The following is a 25,822-nucleotide window of genomic DNA, read 5'->3' as shown; positions in this document are numbered from 1 at the left end:
TTTGCCTCACTGAGGACGAGCAAAAATATGCAAATTATAATCTCAACTGTCTCCTAAAAACATTAATGTTTTATTATTTGGACCTCCAGCATTTCTAAGGGCACAGTGGGACATTTGTGAGTGGATGTAGTCATGATCTTAAAAATAAAAAAGCTTTAATAAGAAAGCCTAACATTTCAAAAAGTTGCTTTTGTTGTATTCAAGATTATTCTGGGACTTGTAAATGTTTGTGTCCTTGTACTATTTCTTTTGAGAGTATCAGCTGTAAACATTTTTATACAGTCTCCTCATATTTCTTCTGTGGATTCCTTAATGAGGATGAGTTGTAACAGAGTAACTGGATTAATTAGTTTTTCACATCCCCAGGTTGCTGATCTATGGTCAGTACTGCAGCCACATGGAGAATGCCCAGAAGAAACTGGACGAGCTAATAGCCACACGGGAAGATGTCAGGATTAAAGTAGAGGTAACATTCATCTCTACACACGTTTAAAATGAATGTCGTACTCAGAAGGTGTTGTATTTGTACCAAATTATCTGGTCTGAGTATTTTAAAAACTGATGCTCTGCTAGGATTTTACCACTCATCCATCTCCAAAGTTTGCAGACAATGACACAAAAAAGTAAAAATATGTGGTGAGTAGCATTTGTCAGGGTGAACATACCTTCTTCATGCCAGAGGGCAGAGATCATGGCCAGATTGTTTTCTAGCTGATAATAAGGCAACAGTAACTGAAAAAAGCATGTTACAACCAAGGTATGCAACATCTTCTCTGAATCCAAAATGTGACCAACCTTAAATCAGATGACCACACCATGTGCCGCTCTGGTGAGTCTGGATTTCTGCTGTGACACTTTAATGACAGGATCAGAATTTCGCTTCAAAAAGAAGATGGCATGGATTTATCCTGTTTGTGCCAACAGCTAAGGCTAGTGGTGGTGGACTAATGGTGTGGGGAACATTTTCTTGGCACACTTTGGACCCCTTACAGTACCAATTGAGTGTCATTTAAAAAAAAACACAGCCTACCTGAGTATTTTTGCTGATCATGTCCATCCATTTATGACCACAATGTGCCTGTCTTCTAATGGCTGCTTCCACAGGTTAATGCACCATGTCAAAAAAGCTCACCGGGTTCCAGAGTGTGATAGTCAGCAAAATTATATTTACAAATTGTTAAATGTTCCTGCTGACTCCTGGCACCAGTGTGTGGAGATACATTATTATATTACAGCAGCTGGATATTTGTCCACCTGTTTTGATATGGCATTCTAGCTAGTGTTTTGCCCATGCACCATGTGCAAACACCACAGGAGAAGAGAAACATATTTCGGTGTATTGCATTACTACCAAATTCATTGTGTGCCAACTACAGAAAAAGGACAAAGTGATGCAGTATTTCTTTTAGAAAGTATACTCAAATCTAAAATTTTATATCAATCCAGACTTGCAGTACATGCTCTGAAGAGTTGTACCAACAAAATAAGCTGCTTTAGAATATGACCGTTTCAATCAAAGCCCAACTCAAAAGTAAAATTTACTGTTGAATAAACAATGACAATGACTAAATAATGACTTAAATAAATTCATCAGTGGGGCCAAGCTTTGCCTTTGTTAGGCAGAACCTATAATGAAGTCAGATGTAATTTGCATATTTGCCCCTAGAGCCTTAAAAAATTCAGAACATTTTGTTATACTGAACAAAACGGAATATTAACCAAACAGGGGTTGTGGTGGATCTTGGTTGTATTGTTAAATTTCCTTGTGCACAGGAAAAGATGAAACAAGAGAAAAGGAACCTTTACTGTGTAAATCTGGGACATTTTTAGAATCTATGTATACAACAAGATCTCCCCCTCAGTATGCTGCTATGATTTTGTGATGTTATACAGACTGAAAATCCTTAGAAAAGGAATGCAGGATAGAGCGGGATTAAAGCACATTTGCAGTTAGAATGGGAGGACAAGTGGGCCCTAGAGCTGATGAGCACAAAAGGCAATACATATAGCTACACAGGGTAGTAGTAACTGAGATACCCCATTCAAAATAAAGGAGCTTTGTAAAAGGCTAAGTCAGCCTGTTATTGGCTCAGTATAGAAAAGTACTGTTTGTAAAACAGGATAAGCTTTGCTGATATTGCACACTTAAAGAAACCGAGTGAACAAAGATGTACACAGACACCACTGTGAGGGAACCTTATAGGATAATACTAACAAAAGAGCGCTTCTTATGGAGCCGAGAGAGAATTTAGGGATATGCACTCATTTGTCAGAGGATGTCCTCTCTCAGTATGCTGCGTAATTGTGTCACAAATAGCTGGCACAACCAGAGTTTTTGTGCCCTGAAAGAATAAACCGGCCTCATTGCTAAAGGAGTGCCCTGTGAATGTGTGGAAGCAACAGCAGCAACACAACAGTGTATTCTTAAACAACAAATGAATACTTGTTTGTAGGAAATCTACAATGCTGTATTATGCAACATGTAATAACTGTGCCACTGCTTGTGTCACTCTTCCACAGGAATGTACAATGAAAGTGCAAGAAGGAAAGTTCAAGCTCCAAGATCTTTTGGTAGTTCCCATGCAGAGGGTGCTGAAGTATCACCTCCTACTAAAGGTAAAATCCAAATCTGTAAAACCTGTTTATGTGTTTACACAGTTTCATTCAAATGTCATTAAGATTTTGGCTAAATAGCCGTGTGATATCATACACACGTGCTTTATTTTTAACTTCTTACCTTTCAAAAGTTTATCTCAAACATCTGTGCTGCTATGTCTCTGTGGCACAGCCAGTGTATGTTGCTAACTTTCAGATATAGTTTGAGGTGCAAAAACCCCGTCTTCTGCAGGGAAAAGATGCGTCTCTTCCATAAGAAATCATAAAATGTCAGATGACCTGACGAACAACAGAGACATGAAAAAGGTGTTTTCTGATTTCAGTAAACATGTTGTTTCTTTCACTCTCGGCGCAATTGACTCTACACTTAAGCTAAGCTAAATAAGGAATACGCAGGTTTCTTTTGATTTGACCAAATCTGGCATCACAGTCTAACTCGAAGTCAAATCACCACTCATCAGCACGTGCTTCAGACGCTGCTAAATCCTTGAAATACAGTATATGCTGCACCCACTTCAAAGAACTTTGTATGTGACATTTTTGACACTCAGAGTTCAATGATTTGTGCTGTATATATTTCAGAAAGTTAATAGCTTTCCATCCCGAAAAGCAGATCCTCACTGTAAGATTTTCTTCTTGAGACTTCGTCAGGGAGGCTATGGTTCATCTCTGCTCTGATTTCAAATGATGCATAACACCTCTCTCTTTTATTCCGTGTCTAATGGCAATGTCAGCTGTCTGGATTTGGTCAGTGTTGTTATGATTTTCCAGACTTGTACCCTTGTCACATTAACCTATTTTACAAACTCTTTTCTGCCCTTTTAAAAAGCTGTTATTTGAAGTGTCACTGAGGCAACACATATTGCTTTGTGGACTTTAACTTAATACACCTCATTGATGTGTCTGCCTTTGCACATTATTCACTAATCGTTTATGTTGAGTTTTCTGTGTCCTTTAATTCAAAAATGTCAGGTGCTATGATTGTAGGTCCACACAGAGAGCGCCGTGGCATCTGTATTAGTTTGAATCGAACCCCTGCAGGAGTGGCACTGAGCCACTGAGGTCAAATCAACCGTGCAATAATCAGATTAAATACACCCCATTTCACTGCTTCCTGCAGCTTTGCAGTAAAACACTGCTGCACACTGAGGCCTCAGGGCATGTCAGACTGACAAGGCTTGTTTTGGTTTGGGTATGTGCGTGTTCAGTCCTGCTGAAGGGTACATCTACAGTTGTTGTTATATAGATATCATCTCAAGAGTGTGAACCCTATTTGATGATACTGTGCATGGCTCTTTTCTTCATTCTTTTATGATAGTTGAACTTCATAGAGCAAATTCAACAATTAAAACTTAAAACATGATCTTGTGCTATACATTTTGCTGTATATGTTTTGCAGTACAACTGTTTTTCTTTTGCAAATGTAATGCACCTCTTTCTTTAAAGGAGCAGAAGGTTACTTAGATAATACAAGTTACAGGTGGAGCCCAGATGAAAGCACTTTTTTCTTGGTTTTGTTTGTCAATCACTTGCTGATAATATTTGAAGTAGGCATGAAAAGCCAGTGAGGAAAATGCCCCGTATATTGAAGCTCATTATTAGTTTGAAATTGGAAGACCTAAAAACAGGGGATCTCGTCCGTGTAATAGCATAATAGCTTCAAAATATCAGACGGATGATCCATGGTTATGTTATGGGTATGTTAGTATGAGTTAAATGAAGTACTATGGTTATTTCCTAATTTACATCCGGACTTGTTTTTCACCTTATGCTTACAGTGTTTTATTCTTTTATTTTCCCACAACCTCACATGCACATTAAGTAATCCTAGCAGTTGCTGATAGTTTGGAAATTATTGTTGGTTATGCAGCTAGCAGCTAATGTCTCTTCATACTGCTAACCTCAAACAGAGATGGTTTACTTCTTTTTAACTCCATGCTGGTACCTGCCAGCAGTGAAATCTACCATGAAAACATCACTGTAGTGCTTAATGAAATAAACAGAAACTTAAAAAAAATTTTAAATATGAAAACTAACTGACTCCCTTGTTTCACACTGGGTTATGGAGCAGTAACAGGGGCTGCTGTAAAGGCAAGTTGCCATGCCATTAATAAACGCTGAATCTTTCTGGGTTTCCCTTCTCCAACTGGTATTGCACAGATTGCCATACTCATATTTGTGTTTTTGTTTAAAAAGTTCCTGTACTTACTTTATTTTTATATTTACTAAGGCATTTTTCTGTGTAATTTTGAGATTCAATTACTCAAAACGATTAATCTGTAGTGATTCAGTCCAGAACCTGTTTGGGCTGTGGCTTACCCAATTAACCAATCAGCCAGAACCACTTGGTCACATAATAAAGTTGTTTCCTAATACTTTAAGTGTCGCTGCAGTCTTCACGTCATCATATTTTTGTTTAAAATTCAGTAAACTTTTGGGAAAAAATTACACAAACATTTAGCAATACATGATCGAATGATTAGTGTTCAGAGGTCACCAAGCTCTGCTGGCATTAATGTGGAGGTCACTATTAAATACGGTGTTATTTCCTAGCACCTGAACAGTAAACCCCTTTATGAGTAGCAGGTTGTTTTACAACATAACTTTGACCAATCTCTACTTTATCAAGCTAACCAGCATATATGCTGACCAGCCTACCAAACCACAGGCAAATCTTTACCCCTAAGTGCAAGCAAGAAAACTTGCATATTTACCTTTCACATTTGATTAACTTAAAGACACCAAAGAAACAAAGTAACTTGTTAAACTGGAGTAATACTGGCCAGAAAGGCAAGTTAAAATTGTTGATGTTAGATGCAGAAAAATGCATTTGGCAGAAACTTTACTGCCTCAGGCTTAGTTTTGATTATTTTTTTTAGATAATAATCAGACAGAATTCAAAATCTGAACCAGTCATAAGATTGTATTGTACACAGCTCGAAAGCAGCTCTAAAACAAAATTGCAATGCAGTCTAATTGTGTACATTATTATCTTAGTTCTTTGCATAAAAAACAAAAACAAAACAGAAATCTGGGGCTGGGGGAGGGGGAGGGGCTAGTAAAGCAAAAAACAAGCTGAACTTGGCTGGTTGCTCTCTCCGCTTGCACTCAAGTTTTAAAGTGTACTTTTTAATGTGTTGTTAATGATTTCAGATCTGCAGTGTGCAGTTGTCAAATTTTGCCAAGACAAACAGACACACCATTGGAGTTTGGTTTTTACAGTTTCTCAAAGTACAAGAACATTTTTCTAACAAAATAATCTCTCCGTAGGAACTTTTGAGTCACTCAACTGACCGACCCGAGAGACAACAACTGAAGGAGGCTCTGGAGGCTATGCAGGTGTGTGTTTAAAAATCTTGCAGAATCACCCTCTTAGCTAAAGCTACATAATTACATACAGCCACTGTGTTGCTCAAGTGTTGTAAATACAGCTTGAAATAGCAGATGCCTGAAAGAATGTCTGGCTCTTCCAGGACCTGGCCATGTACATCAATGAAGTCAAGAGAGACAATGAGACACTGAAAAAAATCAGCGAATTCCAAAGTTCAATAGAAAATCTTGTAAGTACTCCACACTTTCCTTGCACTTGTTATCTTTTGAGCAGCTAAGAACATTTTAAAGGTTGTTCTTTAATATATACATGCCAACACACTGGCATGTTATCAACAGGTGTTTTTGAAGTTCGACAGAATGATTAGTCTCTCCTCAGAACACCTCTATCTTTCAAAGTGCTTCCATGATCCTCAGCCATGATAATTCCCTTAATAACTCATTTATGTAAACTGCAAACTGCTCACTTTAATATTTTGTGTAGCACCAACCTTTTTTCTCGTTTTTCTATCTCTCTATCACAACTTCTTTTGTTGTTCCTTGCTGATATGCCAAGTCAGTATTCAGCTTTGGTTTGTACATGTGCCACATATACAGTAATACGTACAGTAAAAGTGCTCTGAATAATTTATACATGTAGCCACTGGGTATGACTTTGGAAAAAAGTCAAAGGGAGGATGGAGAATCATCGTTTATCGTGGATATTAATTCTCTCTGAAATTAAAAGTCTAGCAAAATTATTTATTAAAAATTGCAGAATCCATTGGTTTAGTAGGCTGCTTTTTATGTTTGTTTGTTTGTTTGTTTGTTTTTTGCAACCTAAGCAGCAGGTGAAGCTGGAGGAGTACGGGAGGCCAAAGATAGATGGAGAACTGAAGGTGTGCTCCTCTACGAACCGAACAAAACAGGACCGGTGAGTCCAAGTTCTATAGTAAAACTAAACTATAATAACCTTTAGCAACATTTTATCGCTGCCAATATTCAATAAAAATGTATGATTGTCTTCAGGTATATATTCCTCTTTGATAAAGTGGTCATTGTCTGCAAGAGGAAAGGCTATAGCTATGAGCTCAAAGAGATTATTGAGCTGCAAAATCATAAAATGTCGGATGACCCGACGAACAACAGAGACATGAAAAAGGTAAGAACATCACGGTTTGAAATGAGACAGAGCAATTTCGTCAGTGAGATCTTTGTAAAGGTGGCCCGGCCGGTGTAGGCGATGAAGCGGCATGTGTAATCATTACAAATGTTGCCCTTGAGCTGAAGGAGCTTGCTGATGGTAATTTCTGATGTGATTTCAGATGGGGTAATACACTGTTGTGTCAAACGTGCATTGTGTTCATTCGTGCTTGTAAAATCATGTAAATGCAATGAAGATCATTTAGGATTCATGAAAACGTACTGCAGTGCACTGGGCATCCGGTCTAACATGGCTTTTTTGTTTTTGGATCTGCATGTGTGCGTACATGTTTGCATGTGTAACTGGGTCTTTCTCTGGTGTCTTTCTTTTTGCATGCTTACCAGTCCTGTGGAAAAATGGTAAGCTCAAATGATCCCCTTATTTAACACATCTTCTCATAGTGGCTTTTTTTTTGTTTTTGTTTTGGCTGTGGTGATTTTTGGGATGTAATACCTTGATTGCATATGCACAGTCTGAGTCTGTGACCAGCGTCTTATCCAATTAATTGCTAAAGCATGTTGATGATCTTTTAGGTCTGACTTGATTTGACCATATATTTGTTGGAACTGCTGATATCACATGCCTCTTTCTTATCTCGGTCTGCCATCCACAAACCTTTTTCTGCCATCTGTTCAACACTCACTTTTTCTCACCAGTGGTCTTATGGTTTCTACCTGATCCATCTGCAAGGGAAGCAGGGCTTCCAGTTCTTTTGCAAAACTGAGGAAACAAAGAGGAAGTGGATGGAGCAATTTGATATGGCCATGTGAGTATGACTAGTTGGATAAAATGTATTTTATGTGAGACTAATTGTCTTTGCCATGTTATTTTTCAGTAGCATGGGAAAAAATAAAGAATCCTAGGTATCCTCAGTTTAACTGGTTTATTTAATTCCATATTATTTACTTATCTAGGTCCAACATCAAGCCAGAGAGAGCCACAGCTAATCAGCACAACTTTGAAATGCACACATTTGATAAGAATACCAACTGTCGAGCCTGCAAGATGCTCTTGAGGTAATGACCCTGACAACCCCAGCGCTGGTATCTTTAGTGCCGTTAATAATGCACACCGAATACATCCTTATTCCAGACTCTCTAGTGACTGTTATGTCAGCATTTGGTAGCAACAGCATTTTTATGTGTTACTTATCCAGACAAACTTTATGAAGCAGAGACACTGTATGTCCAAAATATGCAACGGCAGAATTATTAATAAATTATGATGCACAAAAAAGGAAGTTCAATGTTTTCACTGTCACCATCTTGGTGTTTTGAAACCACATGTGTCAGCAGATGAGCAGAAACAGAGGACATTCTGTGGCTAATCACTTGTGATTGACAGTTTGTTAACCAACGAGCATCCTGGATAATCCTCCTCTCTGATTCCCTGACTTATAATTTACAAAATAGACTTAATGTTTTATTCAGAGTGTCATGAAAATAGCAACTGAGCCCAATAAAATGATCAGGGAAGTGTTTACTGAGAACACAAAACCAGGGAGCTGATGGTCTTTTTGGCAAAGAAGCACTGCTGCCAGGAGACCTTTTGCAACTACTCCCACGTTGGCTTCACTTTTTCATAAAAGCACACAAAAGTTATTACAGTTAGGTAAGTATTTGGACAACAACACAATTTTTGTAATTTTGACTCTGTACACCACAAACAGAGGAGAAAAAAAATACCCTTGGAGTGGAGTATACACTACAGCAGTACAAATATAAAAATAAATAATTTAAGTAGCATTTGGTAGTGAACAAACAAACAGACTTAAATCACAGAGGGAATATGTTTTTGGCTCGCATAACCCGTCATTAGTGTGAAAGCATTCCTTGGAAAATATTCTAGTAAGTGTGACTGCGGCTGACGGATGTTATTTTTAAACATTTCCCGGCCCCGCACCACCCACAGTGTTCCTGAGTACACCTTCTCTCATGTGAGAATGCTGCTCGTCTGCAGTGGGATAGCCCGTGTCACTGAATCACCACTTTCACCTCTATTAGAGTCAGCCGGCTAAACCCCACTCTGTGTATTGACCCACAAATTGCGTGGCTTTGCTGACCTAAATTCACAGAGCCGATGGCAGCAGGGACCAGCGTTCTCTCTTCCTGCTAGATGCTAATTACTGCTGCAGTCCCAGCAGATCCCATCGTGATTTATGGCACTTACTATTCAACTTGGCAGCGTGCGATGCATGCAGTGTTACAGTACCCGTAACAAATAAACTTCAGGAGTACACGGTTTAAACTGAGCCAGTTGATTTGGTGATTTTTAAAGAATTACAGAACGGGAATGATGGAGGATGTGGATTCACAGTTGGAACAATTATAGGAACAAGCAGCAGGTCCCCTTGTGTGTTGTTCTTACAGGAGGTTAATTTGTGTCTCAGCCACTTCCTGTTTGCATTACTAAAGTGCATGTTTCTCTGTGTGCGTGTGTGTGTGTGTGTGTGCGCCTGTCCTCAAGGGGCATCTTCTATCAGGGCTACTACTGCTCTCGCTGTGGAACAGGAGCTCACAAAGAGTGTCTAGAAGTGATCACCATTTGTAAAATAAGTAGGTATTTCCTCTTTAATAGAAGATGTTATTCAGATGACTTTGTGAGGGTCAAGTAGTGAGCAAATGATAAAAATAGATCAATAAAAACTGTGTGACATATGTCACGGACATGCAATGATGACTGCTGTAATTTGATGACCCCTGTCCTGCTTGTAGGCCTCTTTATGCAGCAGTAAAAGGGAGGCAGGCTTTTTTATTGTGTCAGTGGATTTAGCAGCAGTATCTGACAACATATTTACTCAACATGAATTCAGAAAATCATTGTGGCCTATTTTCTCAAATTTGAGCCAATTTAATAACTGCTGAGTGAGGTTCAGTATGAACCAATCAAGTTCTTTGATAGTCGAAGGTCATAATTAATCAAATAAATTCTTAAAATAAGTTAGTGTGTGTATAATAAGGACCACAGAGCAGGACTGTAACAATATAGTTTGATGCTTTCAGTTTTATCTGCTGTTTAACGCTCACAGGAAACCAGTCATACTACATTGCTGTTAGTCAGCTTAAAAAAATGGTCTGCATGAAGCTATGCTGTACATTTTGGCATGCTGATGTCAAGTGCTGATGGATCCACTTGGTGAAATATTTTCTTGTGAATCTTCTTTGACAATCTTCAATATTTCCTCTTTTCAGATCCTCTTGACTTGGTGAGTAGTTTCTTTTTCACTCAATATACAACAGCTTTCTCTAATTGTCACCATCTTTCTTTGTTGAATAATTACCACAAAAGGATAAAAGGTGATGTTTTTTGCTTACTTATTAACAATATCAATAATCAGATATTTGTCTCTGTTGTGTAGGAGCCTGGATTATCACCTGGTAAGAGCTAACATTTGAATATTCTGTCAGCTGTCAACTTTGTTTTGGCTGTAGCTGTGCTTAAATAGCACGGCTCTCTATTGCCATCTAGTGGATAGCGCCATTGCAGCAACAATACTAACCCTATACTAATCCCTCTAAAAAAATTTGAATTTTGTGAAAAGGTTTTATTTTGTTTTCCTATAATTGGATTTAAAAAGGTAAACTTTAATGTATTCTGTATCATCACATGTTCACATCACAAGTGAACTATTTCGAGCTAGATTATAGTTTAATACCGATTTTTTTGTGGCTTTAAAAAATTATCAGAATTCCAGCATCTGAAATTATTAAATTATTTGTGATCAATCAAAAAAAACGACGTATAATACAGAAATGAACAATTTCTGTTAAGGTAGCACTTGGTTGAGGCTTTTTTACCATGAATTGCTACATCAGTCTGGCGTAGTCTGGTGGTGATCAGGTTGTGTCACTGCTTAGCTGTTAGGGAAGCCCAGATTCCTTTAATAGTTGGCTTCAGGTGTCTCATCTTCCTCAGTTTGTTGATTGAGGAAGATGAGATTCTCTGTGGGGTTTCAGGTCACGTCAGTTGCCTGGGTAGTCAAACCCAGCATTATCACAGTCAGCAAACCAATAAATACTAGCTTTGGCGCGGTGGGAGTTCCTGGTGAAAAAGGAAATATGCTCCATACTTTTTGTCAGGTGGAAACCTGAAGCGCTCTAGTAGGTGGTTGCATTGAATTTTTACGTGATAGTACAGAGTAGAGCAGCAACCATCAACACCAGCAGATGGCATGGCACCCTAAATAATCAAAGATTGAATTCTAGCATGAGGTTTTCACAAACACTTTTGATTGTGTGCCTCTCCATCCTTCACCCAAACTCTAGAACCTTGATTCTAATTGAAATCAAAAGAAAACCTGGACCACTGAGCAACAGTCCACTTCTTTTTCTCTTTAAACCAGGTACTTGTAAGATGCATCTGATGTTTTCCATTGTTTCAGGAGTGGCATGATTTTAGGAATTTAACAGTTGTAGCTTTGATCCTGAAGAGGTCTACGTGTGGTGGCTTTTGATGCTCTGACTCCAGCCTCGGTCCACTTGGTGTGAAGCTCTTCTTGAGTGGACTTGACACTCTTGTGAAGGCACTCTTCCCGGCCGGTTCATCTTTTCATTGATATGCTTTGATACAGCACTGAACAGCCAGGCTTTTTTGCAATGACCTTGTGTGGTGCTACGTCCTCGTGGAGGGAGTCGACTATCATTTGGACAACTGTCAAGCTAGGAGTCTTGCCTGTGACTGTGGTTGCATGTACCGAAGTAGAACGCGAGATACACATTATTTATATACCGTAATTGTCGGGCTATAAGCCGCTACTTTTTGCACAAGCTTTGAACCCTGCGGCTTTTAGTCAGGTGCGGCTTTTCTATAGATTGTCCATGATTTTTGTGATATCGTAAGACGATTTGTTTTGTTTGTTCCGCTGTTGTACGGCACTACGTTGCCTGGCGGAAGGATCGGGGTTCAAGAGTGGTATGTTGGTCACATGTCCATCCGCCAGGCAACATAGTGCCGTACAAGTAGCGCGAAAAACAAACTTCAAAGTAGCGCTATGCGTTCAGCTGGAGTCGTGGATGATGAGCGGCGATAAACTTGCGAAAAGCAAGTTGTGCTCAACTCTACCGGTGGATTCTGACAGCGTGGAAAAGTGTGCAAACATCCACGATCACCAACGGATTTCGAAGGGCTGGACTGCTGCATGATGAAGAGGAGGACACCGCCACGGCCCTTCAGAGGGTGTTCGACTCCGACACTGACACTGACAATGAGGATTATCTTTGGTTTTGAAAGTGACAACGAAGGAAAGAAGCTGAGAGTGGATGACGAAGCCATCCTGAGCCTGTTCGTTTCCGACACTGGAGAAGAGGACTTTGGTGGTTTTAGTGCGCAGGAAGATGGTGGTGAATGACTGACTTTTCTTCTTGTTAAAGCAGTGTCACTGCACCTGAGCCTAAAAGGTAGTCTGAATCTATTTTTCTGGTGTGCTGTAGGTTACTGTTATGTACTACATTTGTTACTCATTTATGAAGCACAGCACATGTGCAAATATGTACCCATAACTTGATTTTCAAAATATTAATAAAAGGGGTGTGTCTCCAAACAGCCATCTCTTTCCTGACAATTCGCTTTGTGCATATTCTCTTACATATGATAAGTCAACATTGAAACACCTGCGGCTTTTGGTCAGGTGCGGCTAATGTATGTACAAAACAGGATTTTCCCCTGATTTTAGCTTGTGCGGCTAATATTCAGGTGCGCTTTGTAGTCCGGGAAATACGGTAGTTTGAATAGTAACTAGTGCAAACCCAAAATTAAATATGCCAATAAGTCTGTCAATAAGCATCAATACTCCAATCCAGCTAATGAAAATATAATATGTAAAAGTTTACCTTTCTCTATTATATTACAAAAAAGTAACCTTTTCACAATATAAATGCATTAGTAGAGTATGCAGAAGTACAGTAGAGATACACTTGCAGAATCTGATCGTTTCTTTCACAACTCTTCTACAGCTTTTGTTTTCTCAATGTCAGTGGACTTTTTTATTAGTGAGAAGCTGGAAGCGGTAATGTACTGGACACTGACTGTTATTGCAGGTCCTAAGATGGTGGCAGTGAAGAACTACCATGGCACACCGGTGCCTCCGGGGAAGACCCCTCTCTGTTTCCAAACAGGAGATTTTATCGAGCTTCTGAAGGGAGACCCGGATATCACATGGTGGGAGGTAGAGTAGTCAATCATTTTTAAATCAATCCATCCCTCACTTTGACACACGCAGCTTGTTACGCAGACAGCTGATGTTGGCACAGCACCTCACATAGTGGATTTGAAATGAATCAGTGATTCTCATGTTAAATTCAATTTTTTTTTTACCTGTGAGATAGAAAGTGTAGAACATAAGTCAAGGTTCTGTCTCTGTTCAAATACCGGCACTTCCAGATTGAAATAGTTAGCATATAGGATCGCTATTATTGGATCTGGACAAAAACCTTGTTTTATTGGACAATTGCAATGACTTTGGTGGAGTCTTATAATCAGCAAAGCTAAAGTCTAAGCACACAACCTCCTGTAAAACTGTAGATTAGTTTTTACACACACAGGTTTTTTTTGTATTGATTGAACAAACAAGATATATGTGTTAATTACTGAGCGTTTTGTTGCCTTTGGAGCCATTTCCGTCATTTCTTTTCATGTTTTCTAACCAGGCTGCAGAAAGCACTATCAATCTTATCCCTCTGGTGGTGAACAAGTACAGTAACATACCCCAAAATGCCTTTAATTCAAATTGCTGTGGAGTAGGCAAATCCCTAAGTGCTTTCTTTCCCCCCATGCTACAAAAAAAGATAATTTTTCTTGTAGTTGCAAATCATCATCATATTCCAGCGCACATCTTGTAAACAGAGTCCCCTTGTCACCTTGTCAGTTTAAATTAATAGCGCTTTGGCTTGTGCGTCTCACTAAAATACCACAGGATACTTTAAAGAGTGTTTGAATGATAAACTGAGCCACGCTTGCCTAAAATTGTTCTAAAATCTTAGAGGAAGTTAAAGACTTCTTTGCACCTTCACCAATGGAAATAAATCACTTTTAGCTGAACATTAGAAGAGGTGTACGTGCAGACCTGGAGGATCCTCTGCAGTGAATTAGTCTGGATGATAGGAACTGTGACACTGTTTGCTCCAGGAACTGTTGGCATTCCTGCTGAATCACCGACTCTAATATCAGGCTGGCTTTTCCTGAAGTGACTCTGGGCAACTTTCTGATGACATTAATTGATCTTAGCTATAACAGTAGGCTATCCCTCTACAGCATGGCAGTTTAATCTCTCAGTGTGATGTCAGCAGGTGTGCAGAGTTTAAAATCGATTGCTGCAGGCATAAGATGGAGTCATTTCATCCTCTGTCTGACTTTGATGGGGAAAGTTTGTACATACAACATCTAGCACCGAAAATATGATGCATAGCGTGTAATATTTATTTAGCTCCAAGTGAATACATCGTCTTTCAGAAATGTTTTACTTTAAATTTTGACAAAACGAATCCAGTGCAGATAAACTGGCACCACTAGGAGGCACCAACGTAACACTGTTTCACATTATACACAATAAACTAAAGAATCTCTGCTTCAGATATTGGTTTATTAATATAGTCTTACTTAACAATGATTACTTGCAAGGAGGAAATATAGTTCTTAGTTTTAGTTTTTCCTCTATAAACCCTACAAATTTTTCAGTGTGTCTTAGGATTTCCAAATTTTCTGTATCTACACTAAACTACATATTACCCATTTTCCCTTTTTTTTCCACAGATGTTCTAAAGTATTTCTTTGCCTGAAGTAAGCACAGTTTTGTTTCACATCTAGAAATAAACTTACCTTGTGTTTGTCTTACAGGGAAAGCTGATACAGACACAAAAGAGCGGCTTTTTCCCCAGTTCCTATGTAAAGCCTTGTTTGGACCCAAAGGTAATGCACCCATACACCTGTAAAGTGGGTTGTGACTGATTACAGCGTGTATGATTTGAGAGTGGACGAGTTTATGCATGTGCATGTCAGTTAGTCCTGTGCTGTGTTCTTTAATGAACGGTGTCTGTTATGTGCGACAGCCCTTCCAGTCATGCCGGTCGTCCTCAAGGGATGCAGACTACTATGGATATCCTTGGTAAGACCCATAACTGTGCATTTAATGGGCCTGTGCACTATAAGGTACCATTAGCCCAAGGTCAATATCCTGTAATTAGTGCAGATCTGTTAATGTTAAACTGTAGCGTTATCTCAAAGCAGTGGTTCAATTGAAAGCAAGCTGACCCTAACCAAAAGATTAATTACTACATGGGTGATTGAAGTTAAGTGTTTTTAAAGCTTTTAGAGTGTCATTTGATGAAACAACTTAAAACAAAAAAAACAGTGACCTCTAAATTTTGTTTTTTCTGTAGGTTTGCAGGAAACATGGAGCGGCAGCAGGCAGACAACCTTTTAAAATCCCACTGCAGTGGGACCTACCTTATCAGAGAGAGGACAGCTGAGGCGGAGAGGTTCGCCATCAGCATCAAGTGAGTATTTCAGATCTTACAGGGGAGGAAAATGTCAAGGGAAGGTTTTTATCCATATCTCATGGGGAATAAATATTCTCACAGGGAGCCCTAGTCAGCTTTTTCTGTGCATCTTTTAGCTCCAGCTAATTACTACTCAGTAATTGCTTTTTTTTTTTTTTTTAATCCTTCCTTTTTTGTGCCTTTTCAATGAGACGATGCATTCTCAAGAGGAAAAAAAATCCACGAGTTCTTTACTGGAGTTGTCATATAATGATGGGTTGAGAAAGGGAATGCACATTTACACATTTGTGTCTAACTCAGGTGATGAGTGACTGTGGGGACCAGGCTCGATATAATTAAGTAAACAAATCTGTTAAGAAGTCTTAACTTTAAGAAAAAATACTTAATTTCCATCTTATTCAATCAGATATACTGAAAAAGAAATGTGTGGAGCAGCAGAACACATTAAGTTAAGGGCACAGGAGAATACAGGCTCAACAGTAATATGCAAGATATGGATAAAGAAAATCGATAACAGTGGAAAAACAACATCTGTTCTTGGTGATTTCTCTTTACAGATTCAACGATGAAGTAAAGCACATCAAAGTCATTGAAAAAGACAGCTGGATACACATCACCGAGGCAAAGAAGTTTGAAAGTCTGTTGGTAAGTCATATTAAACTGTTTAAAAAAAAGAAAAAAGGTCATTTAATGAACTGCCAACACAGAAACACCCATAGGAGCTTGTTGTCAATGTGAAAGCAGAAAAGTTCACCTTTTTGTATCCTGTTACTTTACAGGAGCTTGTGGAGTACTATCAGTCTCATTCGCTGAAAGAAAGCTTCAAGTTGTTAGATACCACACTGAAATACCCCTACAAGTCGAGAGAACGCTCGCTTACGCGGGCCAACACACGCTCACCAGGTAAACCTTTTGAATTTTTCTCTGTTCCAATACTTTACTTTCCACTTCTGCAGCCATTCTGATACCGCATAGCAGCCAAACTCTGCAAACAACACAATCTGTTAGTACCAGAAAATCATATTAGATCCTTGAGCAATGAACAGCTAAGTACAGCCAGCTGATAAATGATAGTCAGTAAGCGTTTTGGCAGAGCAAGGTTTGATGTTTATCGGTTGTGAAAGAGACCCTAATGTTTGTCCTTCCGTGTTAATGATAACTTAATCCAAGTAACTTAATATGTGGCTTCATAGTATAGATTAAGTGACCACGATGCTTATCAGTGTGGTTCTGATGAAGCTAAGTTTTGAGAACATCTTCAGATAAAATATCCATCATTCTTTTAGAAGCAAGTTTCACTCCTTGGCAGGCATCTTCGTAACAGCACCTGGGAGTTTATTCAGGCTAACACTAAGCCCCTCTCTAAATGAATAAGGAGACGGCCGCAACGTTAATAAAAAGCTGCATAAATAACCAGAAAAATCTAATAAAAAAAAGGTGACTTTGCCTCATGATATTTAAGTTTTATAAAGTTTTCTACAGCACCTTCAAGAGTTAAATTCCACTTCAATCCAGTGTGCCAACAGAATCAACATATCTGGTTGATCCCGCAAGGGCATTTGAACAAATACGAGACTAATTTACATTATGGATGCAGTAAGCCAAGAAAAAAAAACTTGTATAGATTTTGGAATCACTTCTGTCTGTTCTGTTTCAGCTATTATAAAGCAGACGGTTGGCCCTTTGGAGGGAGTAGTAGGTACAAGATTTATTCAGATATTTCTATTCAGGATTCTTTTTAGTGCCATGTCTCTCCCATATAAAATCACATGTGGTTGGCTTTGGACTTGACTCTTAAATACACTATGACTTGTGGCTTTAACTTTTCTACCACTTGACTCATGTTACAGACCTCATTTCCATTAATGAGCTCTGGGTAATGCCCACTGGAAGCTGAGTGGAACCACCCAAAGCTCTAACGAGACATGCACAGACATCTTCAAATGCTAGTGTCAGTGTTTTTGCATGGAGACTGAAGGAGCATTGCATGTCAAATAATGTCTACCTGCTTCAATGCACGATTATGAAAATACCTTTTTCACTCTCTGTTACCAAAATACACTGGTCCAGTACAAATTCAATTTCATGACACTGTGGCTGTGGATACTGTAAGAAGGGGGTAAAATAAATGAGACACACTTCCTCCCACTCTCTTTGTCTTCCCCTGTCCTCTGTTTTTCCCAAGGCCAGTGACTCTCATGACTCATACAGACAAAAAAAAGATGGAGGCCAGAGGGGCAGCTGGGCAGAGTAGGAGGGCAGCAGTGTGAAATGATAAAGAGAGTGACAAAGAGAAAGTCAGCTAACTCCAGCCTTTGGAATGACTGAATTGGCTGCCCTTCGTGGCCATTACACTATATGAATACTGGCTGTGTCTTTGCGCTAGCTTCTGTCCTACACTGGCCTCACTTTGTTCGCTCTTCACAAAGACCCAACTGGCCAGTATAGTGAAATCATTTCTCCTCCTGTTTTGGCTGAAGTTGTACACGGATGGAGACAACTGGAGTTTTTGCTAATAATGGTTTTCCTCTGTTTTATCCTTGACTGTTTCCAAGCACGTACTTTTACTTTTCGATCTGGAAAACTCTATTATGGAGTTCACACAGACATTTTCTGATAAGTCAAATCAACAACAATTGAAGCAGCTGGAAAATATATATTATATTATATAGCTGCCCTATTTATTTTATATAAAATAATTATTTTATTTTATATAAAATAAATAGCACAACTACTTCAGTTTTATTTCTGTAGTGCCAAATCATGACAACAGCCCCCCTTAAGGCGCTTTGTAACGTAAAGGCCCTGTAATAATAGGACCCTACATTAACCACACGTGACACACAGGCCCCACGACATCGATATCGTACGTAATGACATATTAAGAACAAAAAGCTCAGGCTTCATGTGAATTTCAGTGGAGCTTCATAAGATGTCACCTTTTACTACTACTACTGTTTTCTTGATCCTTTCAACAAGTTGTAACAATTTTAGGTCCCTCTGTCTAATATTCCACAAAAAAGGAATTCTGTTCCAAGTCCAGGAAAATCCAGAGATAAGAGGAAGACAGTCAGTTTTCTATAGATTTAGTGGCCAGTGCTAACTCCTTTGCTACATAGTTCCAGGTTGGCCCCTCCTTTTTGGTTCAAAGTTGCTCCAGATTTCTCAAATGCATATTCACAATGGGAATTTCCTGTCCCAGAATATCCCAAAGGGTGACTGATCTGGTGGCTGTGACGGATCTGGTGGCTGTGCAGGCCATTTGAGTGATCTCAATATCAAAAAAGCTGTCTGAGATTATTTGAGCTTTGTCACACTCTGTATTATTAGCTTTTTGTAGACCTTCAGGTAAATATCTATTCGAGAAAAATAAGTTTGAGAAAAAATCAAATCAAATAAAGTGTGACCTGGCATGGAGAGCTGCAGAGATTTTATACACACAAGTGACACAAAGTGCAAGTGAGTAAGCACAAAATCAAGATCATGTGCAATTATACATCAAGAACAAAAAAGGTCCAATTTCAAATAAATTTCAGTGTATCTCCAAGAGATATCACAGTGAACAAGAGTACTAATTTTTCAATCCTTTAAAAGTGGTTATTCCAGAAAAAAGAGCAGCATAATCAACACCTCTGTCTTTAAAATATTAGAAATTAGAGGCTGTAAAACTATGTCTTTATATTTTAAAAAAAAAAGCAAAAAACAACCAATTGGATGGTAGTTTAACATAAAATGGTAGTAAAACATGAGGAACATTGGTATAGTGTCCAGCTTCTTTAGGTGTTTCTTGAGTGTGTTCATAAAGAGCAGCGTATTCATTGCCTGGAGGGAAAAAATAAAGAATCTTAATGTAAGTTTTAGCTCTCTGTCTCCTTTTTAAATAAAAAAATTCAATGCATAATACTAAATACTAATATCTTGTGATAATTTCACTTTCAGCCCTTTTAGCAGCTTTTATCTTTCTCTTAATTTGAAAATAGCATGACCTTGGATTTTCCTCCATTTAAGTTGAGTTAAATGGGAACAACATGAAACGCAGACTGCAGCTATTTAAAGGCTTTCACTACTGTAAATAATAGATAACAGTGCCGTCTGCATAAAAATGGAAAGCAGCATTTGATCAGTTGTCACAAATGATGAAGTCTTGTTAATCCAACCTTCAGTTGGGCTGTCATCGTAATGCCTATTAGTGACATTATATGTTTTTCTTAATATAATATAATGTAAATTGTACAGTTAAATAAACATAACACCAAAATGTATTCTGCAGGTTGGTGTAATACTGAATAATAATGTCACTAATAGGAACAGAACAGACTCTTTCTAAAAAACAACAGAGTTCCCACGCTGCTTCTGTTTGAGACTTTGTAAATAAATTCACACTCTTAAAGCAGTCAAATTGCAACACCTTCATGGTTAAGATTAAATATAATGAGAACCGAACGCACAGGCACACAAAGCTTCAATCCAAAATCTTTTTATCTTTCTGCTTCTTTGGCTTCGCCTCTGCATGTGTTCACCTCAAACATTTTCCAGCTTTACTTCCTCCCTTGTCTCGCTCTCTCTCTGTCCTCCTCTCAGCAGCCACCTGTGCATCCTACAACTTCTCCTTCCTCAGTCCACAGGGCCTCAACTTCTCCTCCTCTCAGAGCCAAGCCCCCTTTTGGTCAGGTACTATCTACTTATCCTTTCCTTTCCCCCGCTGCCTCTCTTGTGTCCTCGCGCCGCATCTCTTGTAATTACATAATAAGCCTATGTACCTCGACCTCATTACTTCTTCTCTGTGGCACTCTTTTCATTAACAAGAACACTGTAGTTCTTCTCAGGATGACATTTCCTCATTAAATCAAGAAAAGAAAACCAATTTCCTCTCCAGTGATGAAACAAGTTGTCCTGCTCATTTGTCATTTTGTGGCTACAGCGTGTCACGCTGAAAACTGACCGGACCATCTCGCCTCTGTACATTCTTCACAACTAATTATTACCGTTATGTTCAGTGTGACCTCGTCTTACAACCGTCACCCTCATACATAAACATGAATATTCATCAATACCAGTAAATAATAACTCTTGTTGCGAATTCAGCGGTGTGCCATTAAGTTAATTAACTATGGCTCAACTCCTATTGTTATCAATTTTCAGTGTTTACACCTCGAGTGGTCAGCACAGCAGTGGCCAGGTATAACTTTGCAGCGCGAGACATGAGAGAGCTGTCACTGCGAGAAGGCGACATTGTCAAAATCTACAGCAAGATCGGTGGAGACCAGGGCTGGTGGAAAGGAGAAGCCAATGGAAGAGTAAGTAACTATGAGTAAAGTGTTTATTTGTGGATGGGAAATTGATCAGACCCAAGGCATAAAAGCCACCACTGGATTAAATACCTTAATGTTGTAATATTTTGAGTTTGATCAAAAATGTATCCAGTTAGCTTTATTAAGTTAGAGATCTGCAAAAGAGAAATTCAGGGAAAGCATGTCCCCAAAAGTGCATTGATACATTTGACAATTTAACCAGTGATACCGGGGGAAAAAGAAAAAACAAAACAAAAAGATGTGGTTGAAAGACAAAAACTAGCTGCTGGGAAATGTGCCAGTTTAATAGGATGGCGGTAAAAGGGAATGTGATGTCAGCATTTTATTTTAGGAACGTTCCCTATTAGGCTGTAAATTTAGAGTTGTGCTTTGGAGCCAGAGGATCTACACAACTTGAGCGGTTGTAAAGCTAAACCTTACCACAGTCTGCTGTACAGCCTGGTGTAAAAATGCCATAGAGTCTAGTTTTGATTTTTATCTGTGTTTTCCCCACCTTACTTTTATTCCCTCGTGTGGATTGATGGAAATACGCTTTTAACTTTCTCCTATGAAACCATCTGCCTGCACACGCAGTTTCTTTGGATTGGTCTCTCTGTGATGTATGACCTTGATGGAACAGAAGTGGTAAAAAAGGTAATCTGTATTCAGTTGATGAAAGCCGAAACGTGCCGACTTAAAAAAAAAAAAGCACATCTACACCTGGTAGAACTCAGCAAAAAAAAAAAGTATTTGCTAATGCAGTGTGTACAGCAAATACATTGAAATCTGTGTATCATATACTATGATAACCAGGTCAACTACTTTAGCTGGTTGCAAATCTGGTCTGCAAAGCCTCTAAGTTTTCATGAAGTGAGCTGAAGTGTCTTGATTGCTGCTGTGTATGAGAAAGACATCAAGCTCACCAAAATTAGATGCTATTTATTTCTACATTATGAAGAAATACCCACCGTAATTGGATGATTTGCTGAATGTAGTGGCTATTAGTGACGACATCAGAGCTGCTGTTTAATTTATGTCTGTTTTTACATTCTTGATATTTATAAGAATAAGATTTGACCTAGGTGAATAACCTAGTGCAACTGATGAGTATTCATTGTCCTTCCTTTGCTGTGTTAAACCCAAGAAAAGCTTGACTTCCCAGTTCTGTGTCGACATGACTCTGTGTCCAGCAAGTAGATTATCATTTGGTTGGTGGTTTCTCCACAAAGACCCATTACATATTATGGGTTCTGTACTTTGATCATTTACTAGTACTTGTTCATTTTACAGCTGAAAGGTTTCTATTAGCTTTTTTGTTTTAATGTAGCTTCCTGGCTAGCTGGTTCTGTCTGGTTTCAAACTAGAATACGGCAAAATATGAATTGTTTTAATCCACGTGTGCACATGAAATGCGGTGGTCCCTGCAAATATATTTTCATTCCCCTGCTGTTGAATTAAAAATGACTATTTTGAAATCTTCACATATCACGCCAACCCTAACATTCATGTGGAGCACCACAGGCATCACAGCGATTAATTCAGCCAATATGCATGGTGCTGATCTGTGTTTATGGACAGTGCACATGCTAGTAATTGAATCACGACTTAACTTGAGCACATAAAATATTATTGCTTCTCTTTTTAAATTAAGACATCTGCTACTTTCAACTACCTCATTTCAGCATTTTAACACCCAGTCCAATTCAGGAAAATTAAGAGACTCAGGATGAGATTTTCTTTTGACAAAACATACCCAGATACAGACCTCAACAGGTATTAATGGATGTCTTTGTGTTGCTGTAAATACAACCTTTGTGTTTCTATTATCTCTGTTAGTTCAGTACATGCTTTACAATTCTAACAAGTAGGAGAAGTCGTAGCCTAGCAACAGCTGAAGTAGCATTTGAAGTAGCCTTCAAGTATTTTTTCAGAACAGAGGCAAGGCTGCTGCTGAGCTGTGCAGTTATCGGAAAATAGCGCACATCTTCTGCCAAAATAATATAGAGGAAAGAGCTCCGAGAGCTCTCGGCCTAATGTAGTCGTGGTGCACATCCAATGGATTCACAGCATGTAAACAAAACAAAAAAAGCATATAAATGAACCCAATTAACATCTTTTGTTTATACTGGTTGATGTAAAATACTGTGTGTGTCTGATAATTACTGTTTCATGTTACAGATTGGATGGTTTCCTTCAACTTATGTGGATGAAGAAGGAGTGCAGTAAGGCTCAGATGTTGCTGGTCTGGCTCCCTTTAAATCAGGAACCATCTTCTATCTACTGTTCTCAGAGAAAATTACTCAGTCTCTCCAGGAAAATAACACAAGGGGAAAAAAAACAAAACAAAAAAACCAACAAAGAACTTTTTTTGTTGTTTTGCTGGATACTCATTTTTCAGCGAGTGTTTCTACTCTGTTTATCTTCAATTATGCATCAGCTTTTGTCTTTGCTGGATGTCCTGTTTAATTTCTGTACAGGGGAAAAAAGGAAAAAATGGCTTGCTGTCTGTCAGCCTCTGTGTGCTCTGCAGAGACTTTACTGAGGACTGAGGACACAGCAGAAACTGACTGCTGATAGCTTTACTTTGAAAAAGAAAAAAAAAAGGCCCCCCTTTTTTTGCAGGTCTACGCGAGGTGAAATAATTGTACAGTATAGATAATTTATTGAATAGAGATTATCATCATTACTAATGATTATTGTGGGGAGTTGATTTTAAGCAAAGAATCTGATCCGAAAACCTAAAATAAGAAAAAAAAAAGAAAAAGATGCTGTGTTTTTTTATGTTGAAAGATTTTGCCTTAGTTGTCATGGTGATGCCTTGTGGGCTGACACCAGTGGAGGGAATCGACTTTGTTGACTGATTTTACTTCTCCATGTATGCATGTGCTCACATGTGGCCCACATAAACACGCACACGCACGCACACACAGACCAATGTACAGTATGGTGCCTTTGAAGAATGGGTGTTGCTTACTGAACCTCAACTTCAGCCACTCAAGAACATTGCCATGCTCAAAAATACTTCACTAAAAGAGGAGCTTGAGCCCCCGAAAACAAGAGGGTGAGGCATTTATGTCCTAAATGGCCGCTGGATGAACTCACTGGATGTGTTTTTCTTTTTCTTTTTTTTTTATAGCCAACACAATGCCATACACAGTCTACAAGTCAGTCGTCAGTCAGATGGATACGAAAGGGAAAACTTTCATGTGATTTTTCTTGCACAGAATCATGCTTCTTTTCTTTCTTTTTTTTTTAAACTGGACCAAGAATTTTTTTTATTATCATTATTATTATTTAAAGCCAAATTTAGCTGTATTTCAGTGTCTGCACAGGATTTAATTGATTTGTGATTTTTCTACCTTGCCTTACTGTTTTCTAAAGAGTTGATCAGGTGATGGGATTGTATCCCCCTTAATTTAAATGTTCCTGTGTGAAAATTATTTTCGTGTTGTGCAGACTAATATCAGTGTTTTAATCTGAAGAAAAACTGTGTGTGCTATAGACGTTAAACCACAGAAGATGTACTTAATCGCTTTGTGATTTTCTAGGGTTGCGGTGCTTAGTGTTTCCATTTATTTCCACTCATTTCTTCCTGCCATACACGATTTATAGCTATTTACACCACAGTGTGCTGGCATCAGTTTTTCTATTGACAGCACAAATGTACCAGGCAGCTTTCTGAATCTAGTATTTTACAGGTATTAATAGTTTTTGAAATATTTGACCTTGGCAATTCTTTCTTTTAAAGGGTTCAGTTGTTATGGAACACGATCTACAGTTTAATGAAAGGCTTTCACTTCAGTCTTCTCATTTTCCAAAAAATTACCATGTTGATATATGCGGACATTGAAAGGCAGTTGACTCTGTCGCTAAACATCAAGGACTCCTTCAGGGTCATGTACTTGTGCACCCGTGGGCCACTTAAAGTGCTGCTGCTTTTATTAATTTTATTCTCACAATGTCTGCTTCTGTAGTTTTACCATGGATCTCAAATTGTGCAGAAAGTAGGGATGTGACTGTATCCAACTAACCCAACTTCCCAGCCATCACTGGTGGTAAGAGTTAGGTCTCCGTCGCTGGGCAGATTGCAGTTAGGAGTTAGCAGTTTTCAAGCCCAGAGGCAGCACATCAGTTCAGCCATATGCGTTCCTGACATCATGGGGCTGCGCACTCTTAAGCTGAATGGTTGCCATTTTGACACAATGTGGGAGACCTAGTGTGAGTTAGAGTGGAAGGGGATAGAACAGGACCCACACAGGGTGATCTAAAAATAGCAGCAACAGTGAATGAGGTCATGCTTGGTATTGTATTGATTCAGCACACAACCAATAAAAAAGGCTTTGCTAAAATTTGAATGTATGTAGATGTTTATAATGAAGACTGCTTTCTTGCTGCAAATAGGTCAAAAACACAAGTCAGTCATTACAGCTTGAACCAACTTAACAAAAACCTTTGGAAGTAAAGTGCAAACACTGAGCACATCAGCTCTGGCTGGTTCACAAAGGCTTATGGAGCAGAGGATGCCAAAATGTTTAGATTCTAAACATGTAACCGTCTAAGATGTGAATTGTTCCAAAGGCCAAATGCCCTGGAAAACACAAAGTCCTACCACTGTGTAACGGGGACACACAGGAAGCCTCCTTTTTGTCTGGAATAAGGGGTTTGGGGGACATCAGCTGTAGTCACTTTTTTCTTTTGTTTTGGTTTTGTTTTTTGTAGTGGACAAGAACCCATTGCATGTGGCTATTAATATTTCAACTCCTGTCAGTTCATCCTCAGAAAAAAATAAGTACTTACTCGTGTACATTTTTTGGATGGTTGAGTATTTCCAAATGAGATCTATCATGAATAAATATTTCTTTTGGTTTAAATTTGAGACTGGATTCTTTTCATTTTTTTATTGCAAAATT

At 38.7% G+C, this 25,822-nt stretch overlaps 1 protein-coding gene across 8 annotated transcripts in view; it reads left to right on the top strand.

The window, feature by feature from the left end:
* Positions 1 to 25,783, top strand: part of vav2 (vav guanine nucleotide exchange factor 2) — a 201,650-nt gene extending 175,867 nt beyond the window's left edge. Inside the window, exons 9-30 of one of the 8 annotated variants that reach the window (XM_085413549.1) lie at positions 367 to 466; positions 2,521 to 2,616; positions 5,887 to 5,955; positions 6,090 to 6,176; positions 6,771 to 6,859; positions 6,955 to 7,087; positions 7,474 to 7,488; positions 7,786 to 7,895; positions 8,044 to 8,145; positions 9,596 to 9,684; positions 10,321 to 10,334; positions 10,488 to 10,506; positions 13,165 to 13,292; positions 14,960 to 15,031; positions 15,172 to 15,227; positions 15,502 to 15,618; positions 16,179 to 16,266; positions 16,401 to 16,524; positions 17,279 to 17,320; positions 20,203 to 20,292; positions 20,764 to 20,918; positions 23,091 to 25,783. In XM_085413549.1, coding sequence (XP_085269675.1) covers positions 367 to 466; positions 2,521 to 2,616; positions 5,887 to 5,955; positions 6,090 to 6,176; positions 6,771 to 6,859; positions 6,955 to 7,087; positions 7,474 to 7,488; positions 7,786 to 7,895; positions 8,044 to 8,145; positions 9,596 to 9,684; positions 10,321 to 10,334; positions 10,488 to 10,506; positions 13,165 to 13,292; positions 14,960 to 15,031; positions 15,172 to 15,227; positions 15,502 to 15,618; positions 16,179 to 16,266; positions 16,401 to 16,524; positions 17,279 to 17,320; positions 20,203 to 20,292; positions 20,764 to 20,918; positions 23,091 to 23,138 — 1,843 coding nt within the window. In that variant the 3' untranslated portion in view covers positions 23,139 to 25,783. The remainder of the gene's footprint in view (positions 1 to 366; positions 467 to 2,520; positions 2,617 to 5,886; positions 5,956 to 6,089; positions 6,177 to 6,770; positions 6,860 to 6,954; positions 7,088 to 7,473; positions 7,489 to 7,785; positions 7,896 to 8,043; positions 8,146 to 9,595; positions 9,685 to 10,320; positions 10,335 to 10,487; positions 10,507 to 13,164; positions 13,293 to 14,959; positions 15,032 to 15,171; positions 15,228 to 15,501; positions 15,619 to 16,178; positions 16,267 to 16,400; positions 16,525 to 17,278; positions 17,321 to 20,202; positions 20,293 to 20,763; positions 20,919 to 23,090) is intronic. The other 7 variants (XM_085413544.1, XM_085413543.1, XM_085413547.1 and 4 more) reach the window with 7 other exon arrangements.
* Positions 25,784 to 25,822: the final 39 nt, after the last annotated feature.

Source organism: Rhamphochromis longiceps, linkage group LG7 (genome assembly GCF_057381845.1).
Source record: "Rhamphochromis longiceps isolate RC_006_pf linkage group LG7, R_longiceps_female_GT1.1, whole genome shotgun sequence".
In the NCBI taxonomy this organism is placed as follows: domain Eukaryota; kingdom Metazoa; phylum Chordata; class Actinopteri; order Cichliformes; family Cichlidae; genus Rhamphochromis; species Rhamphochromis longiceps.
The sequence above is the reverse complement of the archived record's forward strand: the minus strand, read 5'-3'. Positions and strand labels throughout refer to the sequence as shown.